Source organism: Cucurbita pepo, chromosome LG02 (assembly GCF_002806865.2).
Source record: "Cucurbita pepo subsp. pepo cultivar mu-cu-16 chromosome LG02, ASM280686v2, whole genome shotgun sequence".
Classification (NCBI taxonomy): Eukaryota; Viridiplantae; Streptophyta; class Magnoliopsida; order Cucurbitales; family Cucurbitaceae; genus Cucurbita; species Cucurbita pepo.
In genome coordinates this window covers 13096162-13121248 of record NC_036639.1, presented here as the reverse complement: position 1 = coordinate 13121248, position 25087 = coordinate 13096162, and the positions used below count along the sequence as shown (strand labels likewise).

Genomic DNA, 25087 nt, shown 5'->3' with positions numbered 1-25087 from the left:
TATAAATATATATTATAGTTGTATAGTAAGCAAATATGTAAAAATTAACCATAAATTTGGGTCGATTTGATTCAGTCTAATTTAGTTTTAGGAGAACCCACGAACCCAGTCCAATTCGTATGATTGAGTTGATTAGAATTTTCGCGGACTGTTACTTAGATTTAACAATATATGTTAAATAAAATAAATAATAACAACAATTTTAATATTTTATTTGATTGTGACGGGCAATTAAATGAAAAAATAATTATATATTAAAGTAAAAAATCTATAAAAATATATTAATATAATTAAAATATGTGTTTTAAAATTAAAAAAAAACAATGAATTAAATTTGTAAAAAAATATAGGTTTTAGAAAAAGAAGTAAATAAATAAATAAAAGCGCGAAGCAGAGGATAACTACCCTCCCTCCGCTACAAGCAACGCAAAGGGCATCTTTTGAGGCATTGGGAGAGGGAGGGACACGCGGTGTTGCTGTGCTGGGCCCCACCATTTTGCTTCTCTCTCTTCATTTTTTTTTTAATTTTATTTATAAAATAAATAAATTTACAATTAATTTGTTTTTTTCTTGTATAAAGATTTGAAATTTGACTTTGATTCTAAAAATTTTAAGATTATTATTATTATTTTTTAAAAAAATTTGTAACAGAGTCGAACTTAATTTAAAAAATTTTAATTTTATGTTGGATAGATTATGTGATTGATGGAATGAATTAGCTCATAGTTTAATCGTTCATGTGATGAATTTGGTTTATCTCTTACAATTACCAAACCTTTACCATCACTACTCCCACTTCCAACACCCAATACGAATCAAAGCCCACACGCTTTTCCATTCATTCATTTCGTCATCGCCTCTCATCTTCCCCTTTTCTCCTATATCTCCGACGGATTTCCGGCCGCCGATCTCTGTTGACTCCACTCGGTATTCACTTATCTTGCTTTCTTTCTGATTTCTCGCTTTCTGGGTCTCCATATCTCAGTGTTCTTCACATGGGTTTCTGTTTTTTGGGCTCTTCAATCACTTCACCTCATTGGTTTTTGATGATTTGATGCAAATTCTTGATATGGCTTTGTGGGTTTCTCTTAATTGGAATTGTGGATGCCTTGGTTCTCTGTTTCTGGAGTTTTGGGGCTGGAGTGAAGCAGATTAGAGCATGTTAGGAGTTTAATTGTTTTGGTTTTAGGGGTTTTTGAGCTTTGATCTGTTGCTGGGATTTGGTTAGCGTGTTGTGCTGAATCATTCTGTTGTTCCTTTTGAGAAATGGAGACTGGTTATGGAGGTGAAGCTTGTCAATTGTATGGTATGGGGTCTAGGGATTTGAGGGCTGCTGTTGGGAAGAAGAGCCTTGAATGGGATTTGAATGATTGGAAATGGGATGGAGATCTTTTTATTGCTAGGCCTTTAAATTTGGTGGAGTCTGATCATTTAGGTAGCCAAGTTTTTCCAATTGTCTCTGGGATTCCCTTGACCGGTGGCTCGTCGAACAGTTCGTCGTCGTGTTCTGATGAAGCTAATACGGGGATCGAGAAAGGGAAAAGGGAAGTGGAGAAGAGAAGGAGGGATAATGTTATGGAAGATGAGAATCTTAATGATGAAGCTCGTAGTTTGAGTTTGAAGGTTGGTGGAAATGGTTGTCAAATTGTTGAGAAAGAAGCAGGGAATTGGGAAGGAAGTAGTGGCAAGAAGACTAAACTAAGCGGGGGAAACTCGAGTCGTGCGGTTTGCCAGGTAGAGGACTGTGGAGCTGATCTTAGCAATGCTAAAGATTATCACAGAAGACATAAAGTCTGTGAAATGCATTCGAAGGCGAGTAATGCGCTCGTTGCTAACGTTATGCAGCGATTCTGTCAACAATGTAGCAGGTGAGCTTTCTTTTATTCCCTATGCTTGCAGTTTCTTAGCCTTGACTCTCTAAAGTGTCTGCTGTAACGTTGTTCTGTGGTATCTGGTGGCAGGTTCCATGTTCTTCAGGAGTTCGATGAAGGAAAACGGAGTTGTCGAAGGCGTTTGGCTGGCCATAATAAGCGCAGAAGAAAGAACAATCCTGATAATGTTGTTAATGGAAACTCCCCACCTGATGAGCAGACTAGTAGCTATTTACTGTTAACTCTAATGCGAATACTTGCAAATTTGCACTGTAAGTAACTCGGTCACCCCTGTTTCGAGAATTATTGCATATGTAGTTAAATCTCGTGTTTAATTCTCGTCGTTTTCTTAGCAATTCTCGTCGTTTTCTTAGCTATGCTAGTCCTTGATTTACCCTTCCTTACTGGCTGCCCCGAATTGAGTTTCTACTCTTAGTTAGTCCTTTGGGAAGTAACTATAATCTAAATACGTAAGTTTTCGCTACCGTAGTCGTTGCGTTTTTAGATTATATTTCCTCAACCAAATAAACAAACAAAAAATAATGTAACAACCCAAGTCCACCGCTAGCAAATATTTTCCGCTTTGACCGTTATGTAACGCCGTCAGCCTGTTAGGGAGAGTTTTCCACATCCTTATAAGGAATGTTTGGTTCCCCTCTCCAACCGACGTAGGATCTCACAATTCACCCCCCTTGGGAGCCCAGTGTCCTCGTTGGCACACTGCCCGGTGTCTAGCTTTGATACTATTTGTAACAGCCCAAGCCCACCCCTAGTATATATTGTCCGCTTTGGCCTGTTACGTATCGTCGTCAGTCTCATAGTTTTAAAACACGTATGTTAGGGAGAGGTTTTCACACCCTTATAAGGAATGCTTTGTTCCCCTCTTCAACCGATGTGAGATCTCACAATCCACCCCTCATTGGGGGCTTAACGTCCTTGCTAGCACATCACTCGGTGTCTGACTCTAATACCATTTGTAACAGCCCAAGCCCACCGCTAGCAGATATTGTCCACTTTGGCCTGTTACTTATTGTTGTTAGCCTTACGGTTTTAAAACGCGTATGTTAGGGAGATGTTTCTACACCCTTATAAGGAATGCTCCGTTCCCCTCTCCAACCGATATGGGATCTCACAAATAACTTATGCGTCTCTTTGCAAAGTGAGCTAATTAAATCTGCGAAAGAGAAACAACCATTTGTATAAAAATCATGCATGTCAGAAATATATGTACATCTTTTTCTGTGTTGAATTCTTGTTGTCCTTAGCATATTATTGTGTGATTGACAGTGTGTTATTTGGTGTAGCCAATGGATCAAACAAGACCACAGACCAAGATCTTCTTTCGAATCTTATACGGATCCTTGCCTGTCAATCTGGTGAGCACGGCGGTAAAAACCGATCTGGGATTCTGCATGAACCTCAGAATTTGCTGAACGGGGCTAAATCCGATCTAGTTTGTACTTTTCTCTCAAATGGTCCTCAGGTACCTTTGAGATCTTCTAAACAACCTGACACGATACCGATATCCGAGACACCAGTACAAGCAACTGTTCGAGGTGGAGATACACCAGCTATATCTTCTGTAAAACCAAGCACTTCAAACAGCCCTCCCGCGTATTCAGAAATCAGGGACAATACGGTTGGACAGTGCAAAATGATGAACTTTGATTTGAACGATGTTTATGTCGACTCGGACGATGGCATGGAAGACATTGAGAGACAAGCACGCCCAGTAGTGCATATGGGAACAAGTTCTCTTGAATGTCCTTCTTGGGTGCAACAAGACTCTCATCAGTCAAGCCCTCCTCAAACTAGTGGAAATTCAGATTCAGCATCTGCCCATTCACCTTCTAGCTCTGCTGGAGAAGCTCAGGTAATGTTCTGCAAAAACTACAGATCATTTCTTTATGGGATTCATTTCTTGTATGCATTACCACATTTTCTTTTACATTCCTCCAGAGCCGTACAGATCGGATCATTTTGAAATTGTTCGGGAAAGCACCAAATGATTTTCCTCACGTTTTACGAGCTCAGGTATGTGAAATGGTGCAACCGAGCATTTGAAACAGTTCGATATCACCCTCCTTAATCGTCACGACATTTTCTTTAGGTTCTCAATTGGTTATCACATAGTCCCACAGAGATAGAGAGCTATATCAGGCCTGGTTGTGTTGTTCTAACAATATACCTACGACAGACTGAGGCTGCATGGAACGATGTAAGTTTGCGTGCTCACTTGTCGATCCTGATATATCGATTTCGGGATGCCTCTCTCAAGCTATTACAAATACCCTATTCTTGATGGTTTTTAATCTCTTTACTTCAGCTTTGCCATGACCTCAGTACCAGTTTGAATAGGCTTCTTGATGTTTCCGACGAAGCTTTCTGGAGAACTGGATGGGTTTACGTTCGGGTTCAGCATCAAATAGCTTTCGTTTATCATGGTCTGATTATCTCTAGTTTAAGATGAGCTTTAATTGTTGTCTTTTGTTTAACATTGAGTTCATTTTCTATGCTGCAGGTCAGGTCGTAGTCGACACATCCTTGCCTCTTAGAAACAAGAATTACTGTCGTATCACAAGCGTAAACCCCGTTGCCGTTCCTTTATCTAAGAAGGCTATATTTTCGGTTAAAGGAATAAACTTGACCCGATCGACAACTAGGTAACATCGTCTTTTCATCTAACTTCCCTCACTTTTACTTGTATCATTCTCATATATGCAAATTTCAAACCCAATTTCCAGGTTACTATGTGCAATTGAAGGGACATATCTTACTCAGGAAGCTTCAGATGATTCAACAGAAAGTGATGATAACTCAAACGCACGAGACGACAGCCAATGCGTAACCTTTTCTTGCTCGATTCCTGTCGTCTATGGAAGGGGATTCATCGAGGTGCAGTTTTTTTTTACGTTCTTCTTACAATACATCTTTACATTAGCCAAGAACTTCGACCGATCGAACTTCTTTTTGTGGGGGTGGGTTGGGATAATATCCAGGCTGAAGATGATGGTTTGAGCAGCAGTTCCTTTCCTTTTATAGTTGCAGAAGAGGATGTTTGTACAGAGATCTGCACACTTCAAAGTGCTTTAGAATTTACTGAAATATGTTCAAATTCTGGGGAAACTACGGAGCTGGAAGGAAGGAGTAATGCAATGGAGTTTATCCATGAAATTGGTTGGCTGTTTCATAGAAATCACTTGAAGTCTAGATTAGGTAACTTGGATCCTAACGAAAATCTCTTTTCGCTGTCACGGTTCAAGTGGCTCGTCGAGTTCTCCATGGACCATGATTGGTGTGCTGTGGTTAAAAAGCTCTTGGATGTCCTTCTTGATGGGACTGTGGACTTTGGAGATCACCCGTCGTTGAATTTTGCGTTGACCGAAATGAGTCTACTTCACCGAGCAGTGAGAAAAAACAGCCGGTCGTTGGTCGAGCTCCTTTTGGGTTACCCTTCAAAAGTGAAGGACTCATCAAGTTCTGATGGATCGACCAGTAGCTTCCTGTTTAGACCTGATGTCGTTGGCCCGGCCGGGTTGACCCCTCTTCACATTGCAGCTGGTAAAGATGATTCCATGGATGTTCTCGATGCGTTAACTAATGATCCGGGAATGGTAATGTTTATAACAGTATGCTTTCTGATACATTAGCTTTAGGACATTGAGACTGAAGAAATGACTGGGTTATTACAGGTAGGAGTTGAGGCTTGGAAGAGTGCTCGAGACGTCACAGGCTCGACACCTGAGGATTACGCTCGTTTGCGTGGCCATTACTCGTATATTCGTCTCGTCCAGAGGAAAATCAACAAGAGATCTTCAGCTGGGCATGTGGTGCTGGACATTCCTAGTACTGTCTCAGATGGTAGCTGGAACCAGAAGCAGAACACTGATATGATGACCTCCTCCAGGTTTGAGATTGGTAGGACAAAACTAAAGCATTCTCAGCAGGATTGCAGCCGTTGTGTTATGAAACCGAGCGGTTTCGGAACGTCGTCTAAAGCGTCTCTGGTCTACCGGCCTGCAATGCTTTCAATGGTGGCCATTGCTGCTGTGTGTGTGTGTGTGGCGCTCTTATTCAAAAGCTCGCCCGAGGTTCTCTATGTCTTCCGCCCGTTCCGATGGGAACTACTAGAATACGGTACTAGTTAGACCCGTCGATTACTTATCTATCTACCTGACTAAACTAAAGGTAATGTATTTGTATGGAGTTATGAAACCTGTAATGAGTTCCAGATTGGTATACTTTATTCTTATGTTATCGAATTTCGCTAAACTCGACCATCTGACCACGTGCGCACGTGTGACTGCTCTGTAAATTTAGTTCCCAGACACTGCAGGTAGAGAGTGTGTTCACTGGACAACGATCACTCAACACTTGACTCGAACCGTGGAGCGTCCGAAACAGTTTCGTATTCTTTTCATTTATACTTTCTAGTTCATGTAACACATCTCATTTATTGAAACAGTGACAGATTCTGAGCTTCATGATATAACAAAAGCATAGAATCTCAATTATTACGTGATAGTTTTCGTATCTTCGTTTCCTTCGTATTGAAGATCATAAACAAACGAAAATGTACTTTTCTACTCGTTATTCGTCACATCTGACTAATTAAATAATATTTGTCTGATAGATGTTCGTTATTTGTTAACTACGACCCTAATAAAATTATATTTAAATTTAAGATTCGGAAAAAAAATATATGATGCTCGTTATCGTCCCGAATAATTGAGCTGATTTGTAGACGGGAAAATTCAAATCTAATTTTATTTTTTTTTAATAAATGGAAAGAAAATAATGCAAAAATAGTAATTTAATAATGTTATTTACAAACTTTTAAATTGAAATTTAGTTTGAATTTCTCTAGAAATTAAAAGGACAAATTGTCCATTTGTCGGCGGATAGTCAAAAGGTCTAAAATGCCATTGCCATCTTGCAAATTTGGAGATTGATCGAGGTTAGTTTAGTAATTTGATTCTTTGACTTGTGGTCCATAATTTATTCTTTATTATAGATAGTTTTTATTAAATTACAAATGTGGTCCTTATAATTTATAGAAATTTGAATTTAGACCCAATATTTTGATAAAATCAAATTTAAATAATAAAAAAATAAGTAACAAAGTAATTATCTCATATAGTTTAAAAAATAGGAAAATAATTAATATTATCTGAGCTTCCAAGACTTCCGGTAGATGAATGAAACAGACACTGACTAGGGTTGGTGGTGACCGGCATCTGCCGGTAAAACCTAAACACTTCTCCTTTCACCAACCCCAACCAATTCTAATCACCCATTATTTTCTCCACTCCAATAATTTATTACTTTTCTTAAGCATTATTGTCAATATTTAACGCTCCATATCCAAGATTCAAAATTTAGAATCGGTATCTAATGATCCCGACATTCCTCCACTGTGACATGGTCACGTTGCTCGTTTCTAAAAGTGAAGACTATCCCCACAGACTAATACGAGACCTTTCAGTATATTTTGTAGTCACTTACACGTTTCATTGTAAAACTAGAATTGCTTCAAGCAAAACACGCTTAATTTTAGAGTTCCTATAATTTAGCCACGGAAAAAGAAGGTGGACCTTAAAAATGTATAGTTCTTCGGTGGTTTTTTTGTATTTTTTTTTTTCTAAATAAAAAATTTGAGGGAGAGAATGGATTGTAAATATTTTAAAAATTAAATTAAAATTTTGATGCTTATAATTTATAAAAATAAAATTACAAATTTGCCCTTATCATAATTAAAAGTTAAAAATTAAAATTAAAATTTGGATAAGGAAATTTAATTAATTGAAAACAAAATAATAATCCTGATTAAAGCAACGAACCAAATGGTGTGGTTGAAGGGGAAGATTTTTACACCAATCTCCGAAAAAGGATAATTCCCACCGGCTGTATCGGTAACCGGTCGTCAGCGCTATTTCTCTCTATAAATACGAGCCGCGACTGCTTCGTATCTTCGTGTCATCGAGCGCCGATTCCTCTTCTTTGGGTCTCTCTGCTCTGAAAGTTCGCCTTCTCTCTTAACTCATTTCACAGATTTTTCCTTTTCCAGGTTCATTCTCTCTCTTTAATGGCTTCCTCTGTGTTTGTGTGTGTGTGTGTGAGTTGAGGGAGAAATGGATGTTTCTGCTTTTGAAGTCATTGGGTCTTGTGTTTGTTTGTTCCCACTTTTAGGGTTTCTGAAATTTTGTTCGTTTTGGGCTTCATTGTGTGGGGATGCTGTTGTGTTGTATTTGTTTTTGTCGGAATTCCTCTCGGATCTGACGGCGCTCTAAGAGCTTTTGTTTTTCGGGTTGGTTTTTTGAGTGGTTGTTGTCGTTTTTTGTTTTGAAGATCTGGTTCTTGCAAGTGCGCTGCTGATCTGAATTAGTTAATTGAGATTGCAAAAGGAATGTTCGATTGTAATCTTTTTTTAATATTGGTTTCTAATTTTGGTAAACTCTAGTGTTGTGGATTTCTATCTGTTATTGCGGATTTCAATTTGTTTTCGCTAGGTTTTGTGTTTTGGGAGTATAAACGTTTTCGAATTATAGGATGCTGATTCTTATTCGAGGTGAAATGTTCCTTTGCAGATTGAAAATTTCTAGGATAAGTTCATATGTTTATTCTTTGTTGCTGAGCTCATAAATTCTCTATATTTGAATACTGAAGGAGATTTTTCTGTGTGTATTCTTTTCCTTGCAGTTTGGGAGAATGGAGACCTTTCTATTTACATCTGAGTCTGTGAACGAGGGTCACCCAGACAAGCTCTGTGACCAGATCTCTGATGCAGTTCTTGATGCTTGCCTTGCCCAAGATCCTGATAGCAAGGTTGCTTGTGAGACCTGCACCAAGACTAACATGGTTATGGTTTTTGGAGAGATTACAACCAAGGCCGATGTTGATTATGAGAAGATAGTCCGAGATACTTGCCGTTCAATTGGGTTCATCTCGGATGATGTGGGTCTTGATGCTGATAACTGTAAGGTCCTTGTCAACATTGAGCAACAGAGCCCTGATATTGCCCAAGGTGTCCATGGACATTTCACTAAGCGACCCGAGGACATTGGTGCTGGTGACCAAGGCCACATGTTTGGCTATGCCACAGATGAGACCCCAGAGCTCATGCCCCTTAGTCATGTCCTTGCAACGAAGCTCGGCGCTCGCCTCACTGAGGTGAGGAAGAATGGTACCTGCCCATGGTTGAGACCTGACGGTAAAACCCAAGTTACTGTAGAGTACTATAATGATAAGGGTGCCATGGTCCCTGTTCGAGTCCACACAGTTCTCATCTCTACTCAGCACGATGAAACCGTCACGAACGATGAGATTGCAGCTGACCTTAAGGAGCATGTGATCAAGCCTGTCATCCCCGAGAAGTACCTTGATGAGAAGACCATCTTCCACCTCAATCCCTCTGGCCGCTTCGTCATCGGTGGACCTCACGGAGATGCAGGTCTTACCGGTCGTAAGATCATCATTGACACTTACGGTGGATGGGGAGCTCACGGGGGAGGCGCTTTCTCCGGAAAGGACCCAACCAAAGTGGACAGAAGTGGTGCTTACATTGTTAGGCAGGCTGCTAAGAGCATTGTAGCCAGTGACCTTGCTCGGAGAGCAATTGTTCAGGTGTCTTATGCCATTGGTGTGCCTGAGCCATTGTCAGTCTTTGTCGACACGTATGGAACCGGGAAGATACCCGACAAGGAGATTCTCAAGATCGTGAAGGAGAACTTCGACTTCAGACCCGGAATGATCACCATCAACCTGGACTTGAAGAGAGGTGGGAATGGCAGATTCTTGAAGACAGCCGCATATGGACACTTCGGAAGGGATGACCCAGATTTCACCTGGGAAGTTGTGAAGCCCCTCAAATGGGAGAAGCCTCAATCTTGAGATGGGTTGCTCTGTTGAGAACGGCCATGGAAATTGGGAAGCCGAGCTTTGTTACTACTGGATGAATAATGTGTGTGCTGCCCTTATACAATCTAAGGTAGTAGCTGCTAATGTTCTATCTCTTTGTTACTTTTTTTTCTTTTATTTTTGCCCTTTCTTTTGTTGTTGGTTATTTTACGTTGATGATGTATCCTTTTTGTACCGGTTGTTATAATATGAAAGGGGATTCTTTCCAAGTTCAAATTCTTGTTGGTACTGAAAGTAAATGTCTGCGTTGACTGTGACAATAAGTCATATTGGCTGTTTGACCTTTTATTTAGGGCTTAATTTAGTAAGGTGGTGTAAAATGTATTTGTTTATCAATAATTAGTAGCGATCTAAAAGGTTCTGATGGTTATGGTTAAAACTAGGGTTCTTTAGTTTTTTTCCCCATTCTCTCTCCAACGATCTAAATAGAAAAATACTATGTGCTCTTAGTACTTGGCAAGAATACTGTCATTTAAGTCACATTTTCTTTAAATAATTTTATTTTTTTAAAAAATTGAGTATTACTATTAGTCTTTTATAGATGCTGTTCGAAACTATCATTAGATTAGAAGTTGGGAGTGTTCGGGCTAGAAGTTAGAGTGTTCTGATAGAAAATTAGCATAGTGTTGATCTAAAACATGGGAGTGACTAAAACACTTGTGTGGATTAAGTTTGAAAGAAACGACATTCAGACATATTGACTTCGACTTTTCGTATAATTTTTAATGTACTTTTTATTTTTACTCTAATAATAGTTTTGAAATTTTTTTGAAATATCGAAGGTAATAATGTCATTGTAAAGAGAATTAGAGTATTTTTCGGCAGAAATGCAAAGTTTAAAGTTCAAAACTTTTATTTTTAAGTTAAGTACTAATTGAAAAGGTTGTCCTCACTTTGGAAAAGGAGGCTCTAAAATTTTCAATAACAATTCTATGTTATGAAATTATAAAATATGTTGGCCTTATGAACATGTTATAATCTTGTAAATGTCACAAAAATTCTTCCATAAATCTTTAACTTGTTGGTCGAGAGTAAAGGTTCTTAACCAATTGAGATATGTTCAAATTGAATAAAACATACTCCATCAAAGAATAAACTCATCAAAAGCAGGGTTTAAAACTCAATTCTCATCGCCCAAAATAAGATTGTGGAAGATTGCTCCACAGATATGGCTTCAAAGAGCATTCTTGTAGGATGGATTATTTCTAAACTTCTCATCGTGGCTTATTTGTCGCAACTGCCACTAACTTGTCAATGTATACAGCCTGTGAATATATCCTTGGAGTCAGCTTGAGGACCACCAGAGGCCTCTTATCATTTACAAGATTAGTATTCTGATCAATTAAACGAAATCTATAAGGTTCCTTGATTGGCTGAGTGAGATAATGGAGATTATTGATTTCTAGATATCTCCTCATCAACCAATTGGAAGAGGATGAAGAGATCCACAAGGATAGCCTTTGTGGGTCTCACCAGACACTATATAAGAACATTTCATACTTCATTCAATTCATCAATAACTTCAATTCAAAAGCGGGACTTACTTTGGGCTAAAGTTGGTAGGCATGGCAGCCATGGCTCTTTCATCTACCTTCACTGGAAAAGCTGTTCCTTTGAATGCACCAACCGAGCTGTTTTCCTCGGTTCGCAGCAATGGAAGAGTCTCAATGAGGAAGTCTGGAAAGCCAGCTTCTTCCTCAGGCAGCCCATGGTATGGTCCCGACCGTGTTAAGTACCTCGGACCATTCTCTGGTGAGCCTCCATCTTACCTGACAGGAGAATTCCCTGGTGATTATGGTTGGGACACTGCAGGTCTATCAGCTGACCCTGAGACCTTCGCTAAGAACCGAGAGCTCGAAGTGATTCACAGTAGATGGGCCATGCTTGGGGCTCTTGGATGTGTATTCCCAGAGCTTCTTTCCAGAAATGGAGTCAAGTTTGGTGAAGCAGTTTGGTTCAAGGCTGGTTCCCAAATCTTCAGTGAGGGTGGCCTTGACTATCTTGGAAACCCAAGTCTTGTTCATGCACAGAGCATTTTGGCCATTTGGGCATGTCAAGTAGTGCTTATGGGTGCAGTTGAAGGTTACCGTATTGCAGGAGGACCTCTTGGAGAAATTACCGATCCCATCTACCCAGGTGGCAGCTTTGATCCCCTCGGGCTGGCCGATGATCCAGAGGCATTTGCAGAGCTTAAGGTGAAAGAACTTAAGAACGGTCGTCTCGCAATGTTTTCCATGTTCGGGTACTTTGTGCAGGCCATTGTAACAGGAAAAGGTCCTTTGGAAAACCTCGCAGATCACCTTGCTGATCCTGTCAACAACAATGCATGGGCTTATGCTACCAACTTTGTACCTGGGAAGTGAAACCATCGAGTCATGTTTGAACAAGCTTTCAATTTCACTACTTTGAGCGCATAGCCTGTAAACTGTACTATCAAAATATTGAAGATCAGCAATCACTATTATAATCAACAAAACTATCTTGCGCAAATTGCTGCTTTATTGATCCCTTGAAAGTACAGAAAAAACTATAAATCGTTTATACAGAACAGCAGTAAATTGAAGTGAAAAGCCATATGCAGCTCAAAGTTGAACGTGCATCTTATCATTCTCCATGAACATGGCAAATATGACAAAAGGGATAAAAACCTATTAGTCAAATTCTCTTAGCTGTGTAACTATTTGGAGTCATACTATACTCGAACTCAACATTGAGCTACAAATAACTTAATGATACTAAAGCACAGAGAAATTTTTTCTAGTCTTTTCTCTAAGGTCAGACTACTGTTACCGTTATGAAAAGAGACCATATGCAGAATCCTCAGTATGGAGAGATGAAAAACCATGTCGATAGGCCCCATTAAGATTCATTTAAGGCCATAGAATAATCAAGGGAAGAAAGACAGAGACGGGTGAAGGGCCCCCACTGAATAACAACTCTTGAAGGAAAAGGAATGGGCTGGAAGCGCATAGCTGGTCGAGTAATAGAACAGGTGGCTGTCAGCTATTGGCTGAAAAATGTACAAAAGAGTACAGGCCAGGCACAAGGGGTACAGATTTAGTTGGATCATGTGGGCTAAGAGTCTTTCTGATGGTGGGGAGTACCTTGCTAAGGGGTATGTATTATTGTCCTGTAAGAGAATATGTTCCCCCGTAATTGAATTCGCAAGCTATCACATGTCAAGATTATTTCACATCTTCATCTTCTGCCAGTATCAAAGGATGTAGAAAACACAACAACTTGCATGCCTCTTCCAGCTACAGCAATTTGATAATGGTTCCTGAAGAGAAATAAAGACAAGAAACGAGGGTCAAACTAATGTAGTGATAAGTTTCATTAGGTAATTGAGTTAAACGTTCCACTAACTTGTCACAGGCTCTAGCATCAATGGCCTCCGGTTCTGGCACAGTAATGATCAAGTATGTATACTCAACCAATTTCCCCTGGGCCTCAAGTTTCCAACACCTGATCCTCTGATCAAGACCAGTAGAAAACACCCAAATCCCATCTGTCCAGACACCTATGCAAGGTAAAGAGATATCAGATCTTTCACTAGTTTGTCAATAATGCTGCAAGAAAGTCTTGTTATAAAGTTTTAAAAAAAATGCCGTGTGCGCAAATAAATTTTGGAAAGTTGTGAACGTTTAACTCGAAAGAACACCAGGTTTCAGCATGCTTTTCACAGTATCCTAATATGAATTACTAACCTTCTTGAACGTGTGAAGTGCGCGCATAGGATGATGAAACAAAGTATGAAAAGGCACATTAGATGGGATTGAGTAAATACATTTTCATTTGAGACCAAGAGGTCTGAGACTCTGGATCGACATTTAAAGCAGAATCTAAAAATGGAAAATCATAAAGATTTCTTTTCTTTTACCTTTTATAGCAGAACTGTGAGCTGATGCAATTTTGTGAGACCTGAGGAACCTAACCATATATTTACGATTACAGTCTTCACTGTGAAGAATGAACCTCTTCATACTTTCAGATTCAGATTCCATTATTTCAGAAATAGGGCTTTCAGAGAGAAATGACAAATCAAATGTAAGACATTGAAGTGCTTGATCGTCACCACCACTGATCACATGGTACAAGAAACAATTATTAACACATTCAGCACTGTTTACAGCCGCTACATGGAGACAATTCACGCCAGATTGATGGACATTGGTTAGAACATGAATTGGCCGTATTTCACTCATCTTAGAGGAAGAATTGTCGGAAGTTAGAACTAGTTCAGAAGAAGCACAACAAACAGGTTCTGAGCAAACTGTATCGGCTTCAGATATGTCCGCTTTGGATGAGCCTTTGCAAGGAACTTGATTTTGTATACTTAAGATGGTATCGTCTCCATCTTTCTTAGTAATCAAATCTTTGCTTGATTGACCTTGGGTCACAGTACTTAAAGATCTCCGCCACCTGCCACCCTGACTTCCTCTTCCTGTACGAGGCCGTTTCTGAAAATCAATGAACATTTCCTGATGAAGAGAAGAGAGACGCTTCATGAATGCTTCAATATTTCCAGTCAGATCCCAAAATGCAATACTTCCATCAGTGGCTCCACTAATGACGATATAAACATTCCCAAATAGAGTTTGTCCAGCTGAAATAAACTTTATTAGACAATAGTAAAAGAGATTCAAGCTATGAAATACTTGACAAAAAACTAATGCAATACACCAATTCATAGTTTTCCCCCTTTTTAGGGACCATGAAACTCTCCATGCAACTGAACCATTCTTAATTCTTTCAAGACAGCAGTATGGTCGACCTGTCAGACATCTTGTGTAATAAATATGAATAATAGGGTGGTGCTGTGATATTAAAGAACTGTGGTTTGGAGTTCCAAACATAAGAAATATGACAATACTATGATCAGCCCACCAAATAATGGAGCAAGCAGGCCATTTGGCTCACGTTTTAGCTAAAAATAACATGTGAGTTGAGAAGCAAAAGGGAATGAAGGGGTTCCGGTTTTAAAATCCAAATGATACACTGGGTATGCTTTATGTTGAGTAATTAAAAAATAATGATGCTTCTGGAATAGAGTCGGCCAAATTAAGACTTGAACGACAGAAATTCTAGCATGACTTTTTCCAACTACAACACAAAATGGGAAAGTGAAATAGACACACCTCCATTAGGGTGAAATTTTGGAACAACTACGTGCTGTAGCGTCAAAACTGGTGATCCTACAGGAACCAGTGAAGCAACATCAAACCTGCAGAAAACTAATTAGGAAACCGTCTATGAAATATAAGCACACAATAAGTTGCACTGTTAGTTAATCGTTTTTCTCATATTTACCATAATCGATTAGGTAAAATTAGAGCTCGGAGTGAAAGCGTGGCATCTGAACATGCAACAACGATGAAACAGACAGTAATCCTGGAAAGCCAAAAAGAAATCTTGATGAAAACTAAATTTTAAGAAACGAATAACAAAGAAAAAAAAACATAGAAAAAAACACAAACCTTGAATTAAAATGTTTAACAAGAAATCCAGTAACTGCCAAGTATCTCCAATCATCTTCATATTTTTCTACAGGACAAGATTTAAGGCTCAACTCCTCTTTTTCTTGAAGTAAATTGGATTCAGCATCTTCCCTTATATTGTATGAATTTCTATGAGAACTTGAACGCTTGGTTGGCATATCAGTAGAAAGCCACTTGAAGGAAATAGACGATGCCAATCTAGAGGGCTCATTTCTAACTTCTTCATTCTGTCGTAAACAAGCACTTGTTCCTTCCATTTTCTCTAGTTTCCTATGCTTCTGTAGCCAAGAAGTTAATACTCGCTTCGCACCAGCTGAAATTAGTAAAACAGGATTTTCTGTCAAGTCTGGGTCAGATTCTTGTATATCTTTAACATCAGGCATAATGGTTCCATCTGACGAAATCAAGTGTACTTTTGATATGTAGCATATGGATCTCACAGCTGATCCACCAACATGCTCTCCAAGTAAATTTGAAGCAGACCAATTATTGGTGCTAGGAGTATACCTACACCATCATACAACTGCATCAAACAGGCTTCTTATCTAGTCTTAACACTATTTTCTGGAACAAGGAAAACTGAAGAGTAACCTTCTTTTCTTCAATAAAATAGGGATAAATATGCTGTAAACATGTCCAGTGCCTTAGCAGTTGGGAGATATATTCATCAAATATTTACCGGTTAGTTTTTTAATTTTGAGTTTGATGCTAGAGACAAATAATACTAGTAATAATAACAATAATAATAACAACAACAACATACCTAGTCAACCTCACAGTCCCATCTTCACAACCAGTTACAATCCAGCTAGATCTGGATAAGATGTCATGCTTGTTATCAGCTTTAGGTTCAACGTCTTCAGGTATAAAACGTAAAGAATGCAGCTCTCTGCCATGGAATTGTACGTGCAAATTTTGAGGAAATATTTTTTTCCCACCGTCTGAAACCCAATATCTATGGATATAGATAATTTCATCCTGAAGTAAAAACAAGAAAAGTCATAAACTCCAAGGGACGATCTTGATATCTTACAAAGAGAGATGACAGACATGAAATAGAGAGAGGTGAGGAAAAACCTTGACATATGCAAAACAGTTCTTGAGTTCTGGTACATCACCAAGATAATGAGAATAAGGACGCCGCCATCCACCACATTGTATTTGCAATACCTGCTCCAATCAACGTTGTTTGAGATCCAAATGAAAAAAGAAAGTTGCAAATTGCATGCGTAAGAAAGAGATAGAATAAACCTTTGATTCAGTGATTAAGTTCCATATAAGGAAATCTGTGGATGCAAAGCCAATTGCATAAAGATTGCTTGTCAAATCAAGAAAAGAATTTTGATCATAGAAGAGAGATTGCACTGAAGTCAACTCTCTGACTTGCTTCATCCCTATGAACTCCAAAAGTTTCTGGTCTTTGAGTTTCACATATTCCATATGACATATGCATCCATCTGCACCAGTCTGAACAAGAGCAAACAGCAACAGACCGTCAAGACAAAATCTCCACAAACCAATTGCATCAGAACAAAGATGACTCTAAACACCATTCATAGCTGAAATTTTGTCTATAAAGGAAAAAAATATTATTGTATTCAATAATTAACACTATTAACAGTGGGATTAATGTTATCCCTACGAATAAACCATAAGAAAAGTTTCTTGTTCTAATCCAGAAAAGAAGAAAGAAACTCTGGAAAAACAGTTGTAATCAAACACATGATGATCAGTGTTACATATCACAAGGAATGCACCTCAGTACGAGTCAGTGACAATAAGCCTACAAGTTAGATAGAGAACATCAACAAAATTTTATGCACTATATCTTTTTAAACAAAGTAGTTGGGAATATCTTTTTTCTTTTAACAGTATAATATGCATAATCTCTGCACATTTTCTTAGGAAATGATTTGTAGCCTTTTCAATCAGAACCATCACTATCTTTCCAGTAGTCTAAGGCCTTAATGTTAATCTCTCCGCATCGTGTTTAGCATGTAGTAATTGCAACAGCAGAGTAAGATATAAGGAAAACGTTTTATATTTAGCACTCTTCCGCCTTCCTGAAATCATAAACTTAGTTCTCAAGGAAAAAAAAAGACCGACAATTATTTGATTCCATTTTTTTTATATAATTATCCAATAGAGAATAAAAGAAAGTTGACCACGTCACCCACCCACCCATTGTACTACATTAGCTGATTTTATAGCATTCTAAGTTCAAATCTAAAGAAATTGTAGACAGTGAAATGCATGTGGAATTATACTAGCAGTTGTAAATGTCGCCATGCTCCTAAAGAACAAAAAAAAAATCCATGGCGGACCTCATGTCCAAATGAGGTTCTCGGTCTAATTTTCTTATTTCTGCTAGTATATAAAGAAAAATTTAATGCCTCAAATATAGAGAATTTATTAAGGGAAAAGAAGAGGTAGTACTGAGTGTATTTCTGTTTGGCATGAGTCCAATCTGATCACAACACTGGTCACAGTTGATATACCATGAGCTCCTTTGAAGTAACAGGTTGGAATTATCTTTACTTCTGTTGTTATTGGATTATCAAGTGATAAGTCCTTCGATAAAGGGAATAGAGTAAGATTACCACGTACATCACCACACACCACAATCTGCAAAAGTAAGTGCATTAAAAATTGAGGAAAGATTAACATTATCATCCATTATGTGCCGAAAGATAACATGGATTTTTTTTTATAAAAAAACCAGCTTTCATTAGGATGAACGACAATGCATATAGGACCACAAAAGTGCCTGCCAACAGCGGGACAACGAGAAGGGAAAATGGAAAAAATCACAAAAAGAGGCCCTTGCTGTTGGTTACTAGATTTAAAAAATAATAATAAAGAAATTGAAAAGAGTTATGTGAGTGCCCCAAATGGAAGCATTAGAATGCGCCACCCCCAAGCTTCCTCCCAGACCTATCAATAACTAGAAAGGTTCTCAGGTTTCTTTCGAACCAAATATTATACAAAATTGCCATAAAATCAGCTTGCTAAAAATACACATCCTATCCTCTTAAAAAAAAAGAACTCAATACAACTTTCTCCATCGTTGCACATAAACTAAAATTTAAGAACCATGGAAATCCAAAAGTCTACCGAAAAAGACAAACAGGCAGAGCCATAAAAGATGGTTCAAGTCCTCCAAATTGTATTTGCACATAATGCACCACGCTAATGGGGTCAAAGATCACAAGTGAGGCTGGTTGAATAAAGTCTAATGCATTGATATTTAGGTTAATTCTAAAACATGACATCACCAATGGTAGTAACGCTGCACTTAACAAAAAATTTAGAGAAAGAGAAAAGGCACCTCTTCCTCAAATGACGCATCCAAACACATAATCCTCAAGCCAAAGCATGATACGTATTTTGCAATGAGAGATACATTACAATTTTCGCCATTCTGAGAATCTGGTACATGATCATTTAACCTCCAGAGTTTCAATACTCCTCTAGGATCAGCAGTGAAGATGTACCTACATAATATATAGAAAGAAATTAAAATCAGCAAATGATATTCAAACTCTCTCTGCAGTTCTTGTCAAGGATACAAGTACCTAAAAGGTGAATATTTCTACATATCTTTTTAGAGAAATCAAAGACTGGTCTTTAGACTTCAAAAAGAAACCAATGCACAATCAAGATTGCTAGAAATTTTGCCTTCAGACTCACATGGATCTCATGTCTGTCAGCCAGAAAATGAAATGAAAGATTAAAGGATCTATCAGACACACACTCACGTCCAACCACAGCTCATACAAATACCTCAGTTAATTGTGACATCATTATCAGAGTTGAAATAAGAAGTGGTGTTAACCTGAATCCAAGTGACTTGCACCAAAAGGTTCCTAAAAGCTGTCTCTCTGCTTCAGCGGACCAATTAAACGAGAGATGAAGTTTAGGGGCATTTGAATTTCCTAGAACTCTTAAAACCGTCATTCTTCCTTGACCATCTCCAAGAGCAACCCAATCATCAGCTTCACAGGAAACTCTAGATGGACTTGAGGGAAATAAATCCATGCAAACAATTGGAACCTCTTCATTAATATGAATAACTTTAGTCCACTTTACATCCATGGCATCAGATAATGTAGCATGATACAAATAACCACGGTTGGTAGCAACATAGAGTGTAAATTCAGACGAAAACCATAAGCAGCGCACATACTCACTTTTGCTGCAAAATTAAAGAAAAATAAATGTTAACCGTGATTGCCACTCCCAGCTCTAAAACAGGCAAATGAATAAAGAAATATTCAGTGATGAGTAAACATCTACAAGAAATATTGAAGGAGCTCCCTCGAAAATAAACCTAACCTGTCCATAAGTCCATTATGATCCAATGATTTTGGAATACAACTAGTGAAAAACTCTCTTTTCATACTACTGCTAGTAATTTCCACAGGGTCATTGGAGGTCCCGGATAAAGATATGTTTAGCTGATGCACTTTAATAGAAGAATCAAAGCCAGCAGTAATAAGAAGAGAGGACATTGGATCATACAAACATCTCCATACACCTCTCCCTCTGAAGAAAGGAAAAAGAGGGAAAAAAAAAGTATGTCATGGAAAGGCTCCCTGGATAGTTATATAATATATGCATAAGAGGTAAAAATGTCAAAGATTTTTGTCAAAACAGATAAGTCTTCATGGCTCACATATGCTCCTTTATCATTTCCAGCTGTTTTCCATCTAATCCCCAAGCGCGACATGTACAATCCTCACCAGCAGTGATTATCAACTACAATGATTACCCAAAAGAACAGTAAGTTAATATTAAAAAACAAACAAGGAAATACAACCAGACTTCTTGTTTTGGTATAGCTAAATAGAACTCAAAGTAGAAATGATATATAAAAAGAGATGCACTGTTGCAATTGGTTTTTAAACATCTTGGAAAAACTTAAGTTGTGTAAAAAATGATCTCTAGAATTTTGAACTAGGCAAGCGATTTTTGGGACTGAGAAACTCTTAACAGGAACATCACAGCAAGAAGAAACTTGGATGAAAGGTTTGGCAGAGGAGCAAGTAAGATAGACAGATAACGAAAGAATATGAAAAGTACTGAGTTCAGGGCAGTTCTCAGTAAATTCCTTGGCACAAAATCTGACCGGTACTGATTTTGCTTTTTTCAAAGTTCTTTCCTTTGCAATTTGGGAAGCTGGCAACCCCAAAAAGGTGAACTTATTATGGACCTTACGTTTGGGGAGTTGACACCTAATATTATAAAACCTACACCGGACCTTCCACTCAACTAGAAAGGAGAATTGAAAGCAGCTGCTCTGAGGTCACAGATTCATTAAGGAGAGGCAAAGATCATCTGGTTGAATACAGTGAAGGCAACCCTATGGGTATACTATACGGAAAGAAAGAGATGAAACAGGCTTCAATGATATGGGCAGAGGGTGGATTGAGGCATCAGAAATAGCTAAGGTCAACGATTCCCTTTTGAATTCCTTTACTCTTGTAAATTGCAGTTATTCCCCAAACGGAATTTACACAAATTTGCAGGGATTTTTGTACATTATGTGGCAAGGTTAGTTTTAGGGTCGATATTTGGTTGTACTTTTCACTCAATCAATGAAAATTATTTTCTTATTTCTAATAAAAATAGAGTTGCAGGTATTTTCAACCTCAGGAGGGGGAGGCCATGGTTTTTTTATACGGAACAATTTCATTGAAAGTACAGAATTACGGAGGAAAAGATCCCCAATCCAAGGGAAAGATGGAAGATCCAATATTTCAAATAATGAAAAGCACAGTTCACATATTTATAAACAATGATCTTCCATTCAATATATCTTATTTAGGATTCCCAACTTGATAAACTTGAGGAATTATGAGTTCTTAAAAAACATATAATTTCCAGTTAAGATATGCTAGCACATAAAATGCACATGATGGGCTGTAGAATATTAGCACAGCACTCTAAAATTAACGCATGTGATGAAGCTCACAGAATTATAGATACAGCAGTCCCAAACTCTAGCATTGTGGCCAAACAGAACAATAACGTCCTCAGGTTTATCTGCCTCACTCCTTTTTGCATTAAGCCTCCAAATGCGAGCACTGAAGTTAAACCCAAAAAAAAGAACAACAATATGAATTAGGATATAATTCGTGAAGATCAGAACAAGAGAAAATCAAGAAACAAATTCACCTACGATCATCAGAAACAGAAACCAGTTTGGATCCATCAGAGGACCAAGTAATGCGAAAGATCGAACCCTCGTGTCCCACAAGCCTACTAATATGCATAGCCTCATATTTCAAATGGTCAAATTGAATGTCATTACTCTTTTCATCACAATCTTTCAGAGTACCTTCTGAAGGAACCACTTCCCAAACAATTATCTGCAAAACGTGAAAACTGCTTAAACGCTAGAATTTGAAATGGAACCAACAATGACAGGTAGGCATAGAGGTGGAAATCAAGTAGAGCAGCAGCCAACAGCTTTGACGCACCTAAGTTACAGATGTTGAGGGGATGCTCAACATTCCAAATCTCAAAAATTTGAAATTAAACAGGCAACGGATTCTGAATTTAAAAAGTAGTATTCATGAGTTTCAATGAAAACAAAGATCTGTTACCTCGTTAAAAATAGTACCAGATGCAACTCGAAGAGTTTCAATGGCATCACCCCACAACCGCATTGAGTACAAGAGGCAACTCTCTGATATACATAAATACAAAGCAGAGTCAGAAGCAGAAAACTTCAAAAGGAACCAAGACAAAAAGTTAACACCGGAATCTCCAAATTAAGGGAAAAAACAGAAAGAACGATGAATTTATTTGAACATTCCGATTGCAGAATCATCTTGATAAAATTAGCATCGAGCTCTAACCTGGTGATTCAACTTCAAGAATCATTCTAGATTCACAAGTATCCCAAACATGAACAGAGTTATCACTGCATCCAATGGCTATATAGCCGCAGCTATCACTACCTGCCGAGGAAGAAGAGTCACGGCTCTACTCCCGATGACAATTTAAAAGTTAATACAAGTTAAGCCACTGAAACAAATGATTCTGAACTGAACTGAACTGATACCTTCAAGAAGCAAGCATCCAAGACCCAATGATTGAACCTCGGCAAAGAACATAACGGAACCAAATCGACACAAACTTCAGCAACCATTTCAACGCTAACACGATATAACTTAACTCGTTTTTCACCGAAAACAACTAGTACGAAATCAAGCTTGGTACAAGACGATGCTCCACTGAAACTCAAAGACATTGATGAAATCCCATGAACACGAATCCCTTCAAATACTCGAAACGATTCTATCATATTTCCAGATTCCAAGTTATACGCCAGCACCTCCGAACCCGAGCCTGTGTGTTTTCCATCAGTATAATGGAGGTATACAGCAATCGCTTATGAACTCGATGAAGATTGGAATAATGCAACATTGAGACAATGAGAAAGAGTAAGGAGTACCTGCGAGGAGAATTGGAAGAGAGGAGATTTGAGGAGGTAAATGGAGAAAGCATAGAGCTGAGATTTCTCCAAGGTATTGTCCGCTATGCAAATGCCACTCGGTCTGCTCTTCCTCCACCGCCATGGCAGCTACGTCTTGCGGCTGTTAGTGTCAGATATTGAGATTCCGGTAGGATTCGTCAGAGGTGAATCGGTCGGAAAGTATGGCGATTTTCAGCCGGAATATTTGAGCTTGAAGCTATATATATGTATGAGAATTAAACCTAAAAATTGGAGGTAAAAATTCCTCAAACACGATAATTGACACGTGCTCGTAAAATTCAGACTCTTCGGCGGAGGGGTGCGGAGGCGCGACTTTTGGGCTGGAAGAAGGCCCATTTAAAAAAACGGGAAAAAAGAAAAAACTTTGGAGATGCGGGGTATCGAACCCCGTACCTCTCGCATGCAAAGCGAGCGCTCTACCGTTTGAGCTACATCCCCATTCGTTGTAAACACATGTAAATCAATTTATTCAAATCTGGTAGTAAACGAAAAAAGAATTTGATTTAATAATCCAATTTTAAGGATATTTAGGTTTCATTCCCTCTTAATCTATTTATCTTTAAATTTATTTTCAATAAAATTAAATTGGCGTCTATTAATTAATTGTTAATCATTATACGCTAACATTAAAATCTTCACCAAGTCGAAACATAACGAGAAGACACCAAAACACTACATGAATCTCGTGTCATAAGCTATATATATATATATATATATATATATATATATATATATATTTTTGAGCCCGAAACTTGATTTGAGAATCGGACAAAAAAAAATTATGAAATTTAGTTAAAGGGAGATGTACAATTGAATAGTGGTTAGACTCCGACCTCTTCATTTTTGTTCTATTGGAAATGACGATTTTAGACATGTTCTAATTGTTGTGTCGGGTTGGAACAATTTCACGTTTTTTTTTTTAAATTAAGCAAATATCGATTTTTTTTTTATGGTTCACGTGCGCTAAAACATTATTATTATTATTTAACGAAAATTAATATTTAAAAAATGTGAAATTTGATACATTATTATTAATATTTTTTAAAAGTCATGTAAAAAAAATTAAAATAACCATATAATTTTTAACTTTCAAATAATTATTTTATACGATACAAGTGTTAGACTCGGTACGATCCTAAAATATTAATAAAATACATTTTATTCCAACTAAATTTAAGCTCTAAAATGTTTCGGTCTAAGTCATCTAATTAATTCAAAACTAAAATTCATTCCATCGTAAAATATAAATTCAACCAAATAAACAAAAGAATCAAAGCTAAGCGAAGAAATAATAGCATTTAAAAAGGAATTAAATATATGTGCCTTTTTCTAAACGTCATAAAATTAATTAGCCTCAAAACTAGATAGCCATTCAAAGAGACCGAAAAAGAAGAAAAAAAATATATATTAAAAAATATGATTTTAATCCGTTAATAAAATTTAAAATATTTCATATTTAATTTAAAAAATATTACGCTCGAGTTTAGTTTTAGTTTTGTCCACAAAATTTAAAATAATACACTCGAGTTTAATTTCTATTTAGCTCCTAAATTTTAAAATTTTATTTAATAAAATACTTAAATAATCGATAATCCTTCAAGAATCAAATTATTATTCTAATAATATATTTGAACACATAAAATAATCGAAAAATAAATAAATTTGTTAGATTTTATCTTTTTAATTCGCAATATTTTAATTATATTCTCGTTGCTTATAATACAAATTATGGTATATTAATTGCGTCAATGTTCAAATGTCATTAAATTGTTTTTTTAATAATTAATTATTTTATTTTAATAATTTCAAAAGATTCGTTTGTTATTATAATAATAATGTTCATCAATCATATTAGCCGATAACGAGACAACATCTTATTAAATTAAACACTTAAAAACAAAAACTATGTTACTATTTTTAATTTAGTTTTTTAATTTAAAATTAAAATTTTATTTTCTTAATTATAATAAAACTTTAAAACATTTTTAAGCTGAAGAATTTGTTGGATAAACTTGGTAATTTAGCAATAAATAAATAAATAAATAAATATATATATATATATATATATATATAAATGTTATAATAAAAGCAAAGACAAAAGAGTTGTTTTGAAAAATATTAAAATAATTATAAGAATTCAAAACTAAAATAATTTTCCGACCAAAGGATTAAACATATGTCGAGGACAGGCAAGCGATATTACTAAAATGTCCCCGACAATAATAATAATAATATTTTAAAAAGTAGGTCAAATAAAAAATTGTGAAATGTAAGTTTCGTATGTTATTAATTTATTT

General features: G+C 37.2%; 4 protein-coding genes and 1 non-coding gene across 6 annotated transcripts; 3 read left to right on the top strand and 2 right to left on the bottom strand.

Annotated features, from left to right (window-relative positions):
• The first annotated feature begins 738 nt into the window (after positions 1-738).
• Positions 739-6143, top strand: LOC111789226 (squamosa promoter-binding-like protein 1). Its single transcript, XM_023669925.1, has 10 exons — positions 739-1868; positions 1962-2143; positions 3176-3744; positions 3831-3905; positions 3982-4089; positions 4198-4315; positions 4393-4534; positions 4616-4766; positions 4871-5485; positions 5564-6143. Exons 1-10 carry the CDS (start codon positions 1267-1269, stop codon positions 6017-6019), a joined length of 3018 nt encoding a protein of 1005 aa, XP_023525693.1. The 5' UTR covers positions 739-1266; the 3' UTR covers positions 6020-6143.
• A 1682-nt stretch (positions 6144-7825) lies between these two features.
• LOC111789227 (S-adenosylmethionine synthase 2-like) lies at positions 7826-9897 on the top strand. The gene is made up of 2 exons (XM_023669926.1): positions 7826-7938; positions 8571-9897. Exon 2 carries the CDS (start codon positions 8580-8582, stop codon positions 9759-9761), a length of 1182 nt encoding a protein of 393 aa, XP_023525694.1. The 5' UTR covers positions 7826-7938; positions 8571-8579; the 3' UTR covers positions 9762-9897.
• Positions 9898-11290: 1393 nt separating this feature from the next.
• On the top strand, positions 11291-12278 carry LOC111788642 (chlorophyll a-b binding protein of LHCII type 1-like). The gene has a single exon (XM_023669061.1). The coding sequence runs from the start codon at positions 11354-11356 to the stop codon at positions 12149-12151; it is 798 nt and encodes a 265-aa protein (XP_023524829.1). The 5' UTR covers positions 11291-11353; the 3' UTR covers positions 12152-12278.
• Positions 12270-22980, bottom strand: LOC111788640 (WD repeat-containing protein 6). Of its 2 annotated transcripts, XM_023669059.1 has the most exons (20): positions 22749-22980; positions 22356-22642; positions 22150-22276; positions 21895-21977; positions 21464-21657; positions 21261-21372; positions 19962-20044; positions 19622-19831; positions 19122-19481; positions 18615-18780; positions 17723-17911; positions 16538-16753; positions 16364-16456; positions 16050-16264; positions 15266-15793; positions 15099-15179; positions 14927-15012; positions 13669-14394; positions 13155-13308; positions 12270-13068 (listed from the first exon to the last, which is right to left on the bottom strand). In XM_023669059.1, exons 1-20 carry the CDS (start codon positions 22870-22872, stop codon positions 12987-12989), a joined length of 4116 nt encoding a protein of 1371 aa, XP_023524827.1. In that variant the 5' UTR covers positions 22873-22980; the 3' UTR covers positions 12270-12986. The 2 variants fall into 2 exon arrangements, with proteins under 2 accessions (XP_023524827.1, XP_023524828.1); XM_023669060.1 differs by lacking the exon at positions 22749-22980 and having other exon boundaries at positions 22150-22251; positions 22356-22552.
• A 175-nt stretch (positions 22981-23155) lies between these two features.
• On the bottom strand, positions 23156-23228 carry TRNAA-UGC. The gene has a single exon. It is a non-coding gene; the product is annotated as a tRNA-Ala (tRNA).
• Positions 23229-25087: the final 1859 nt, after the last annotated feature.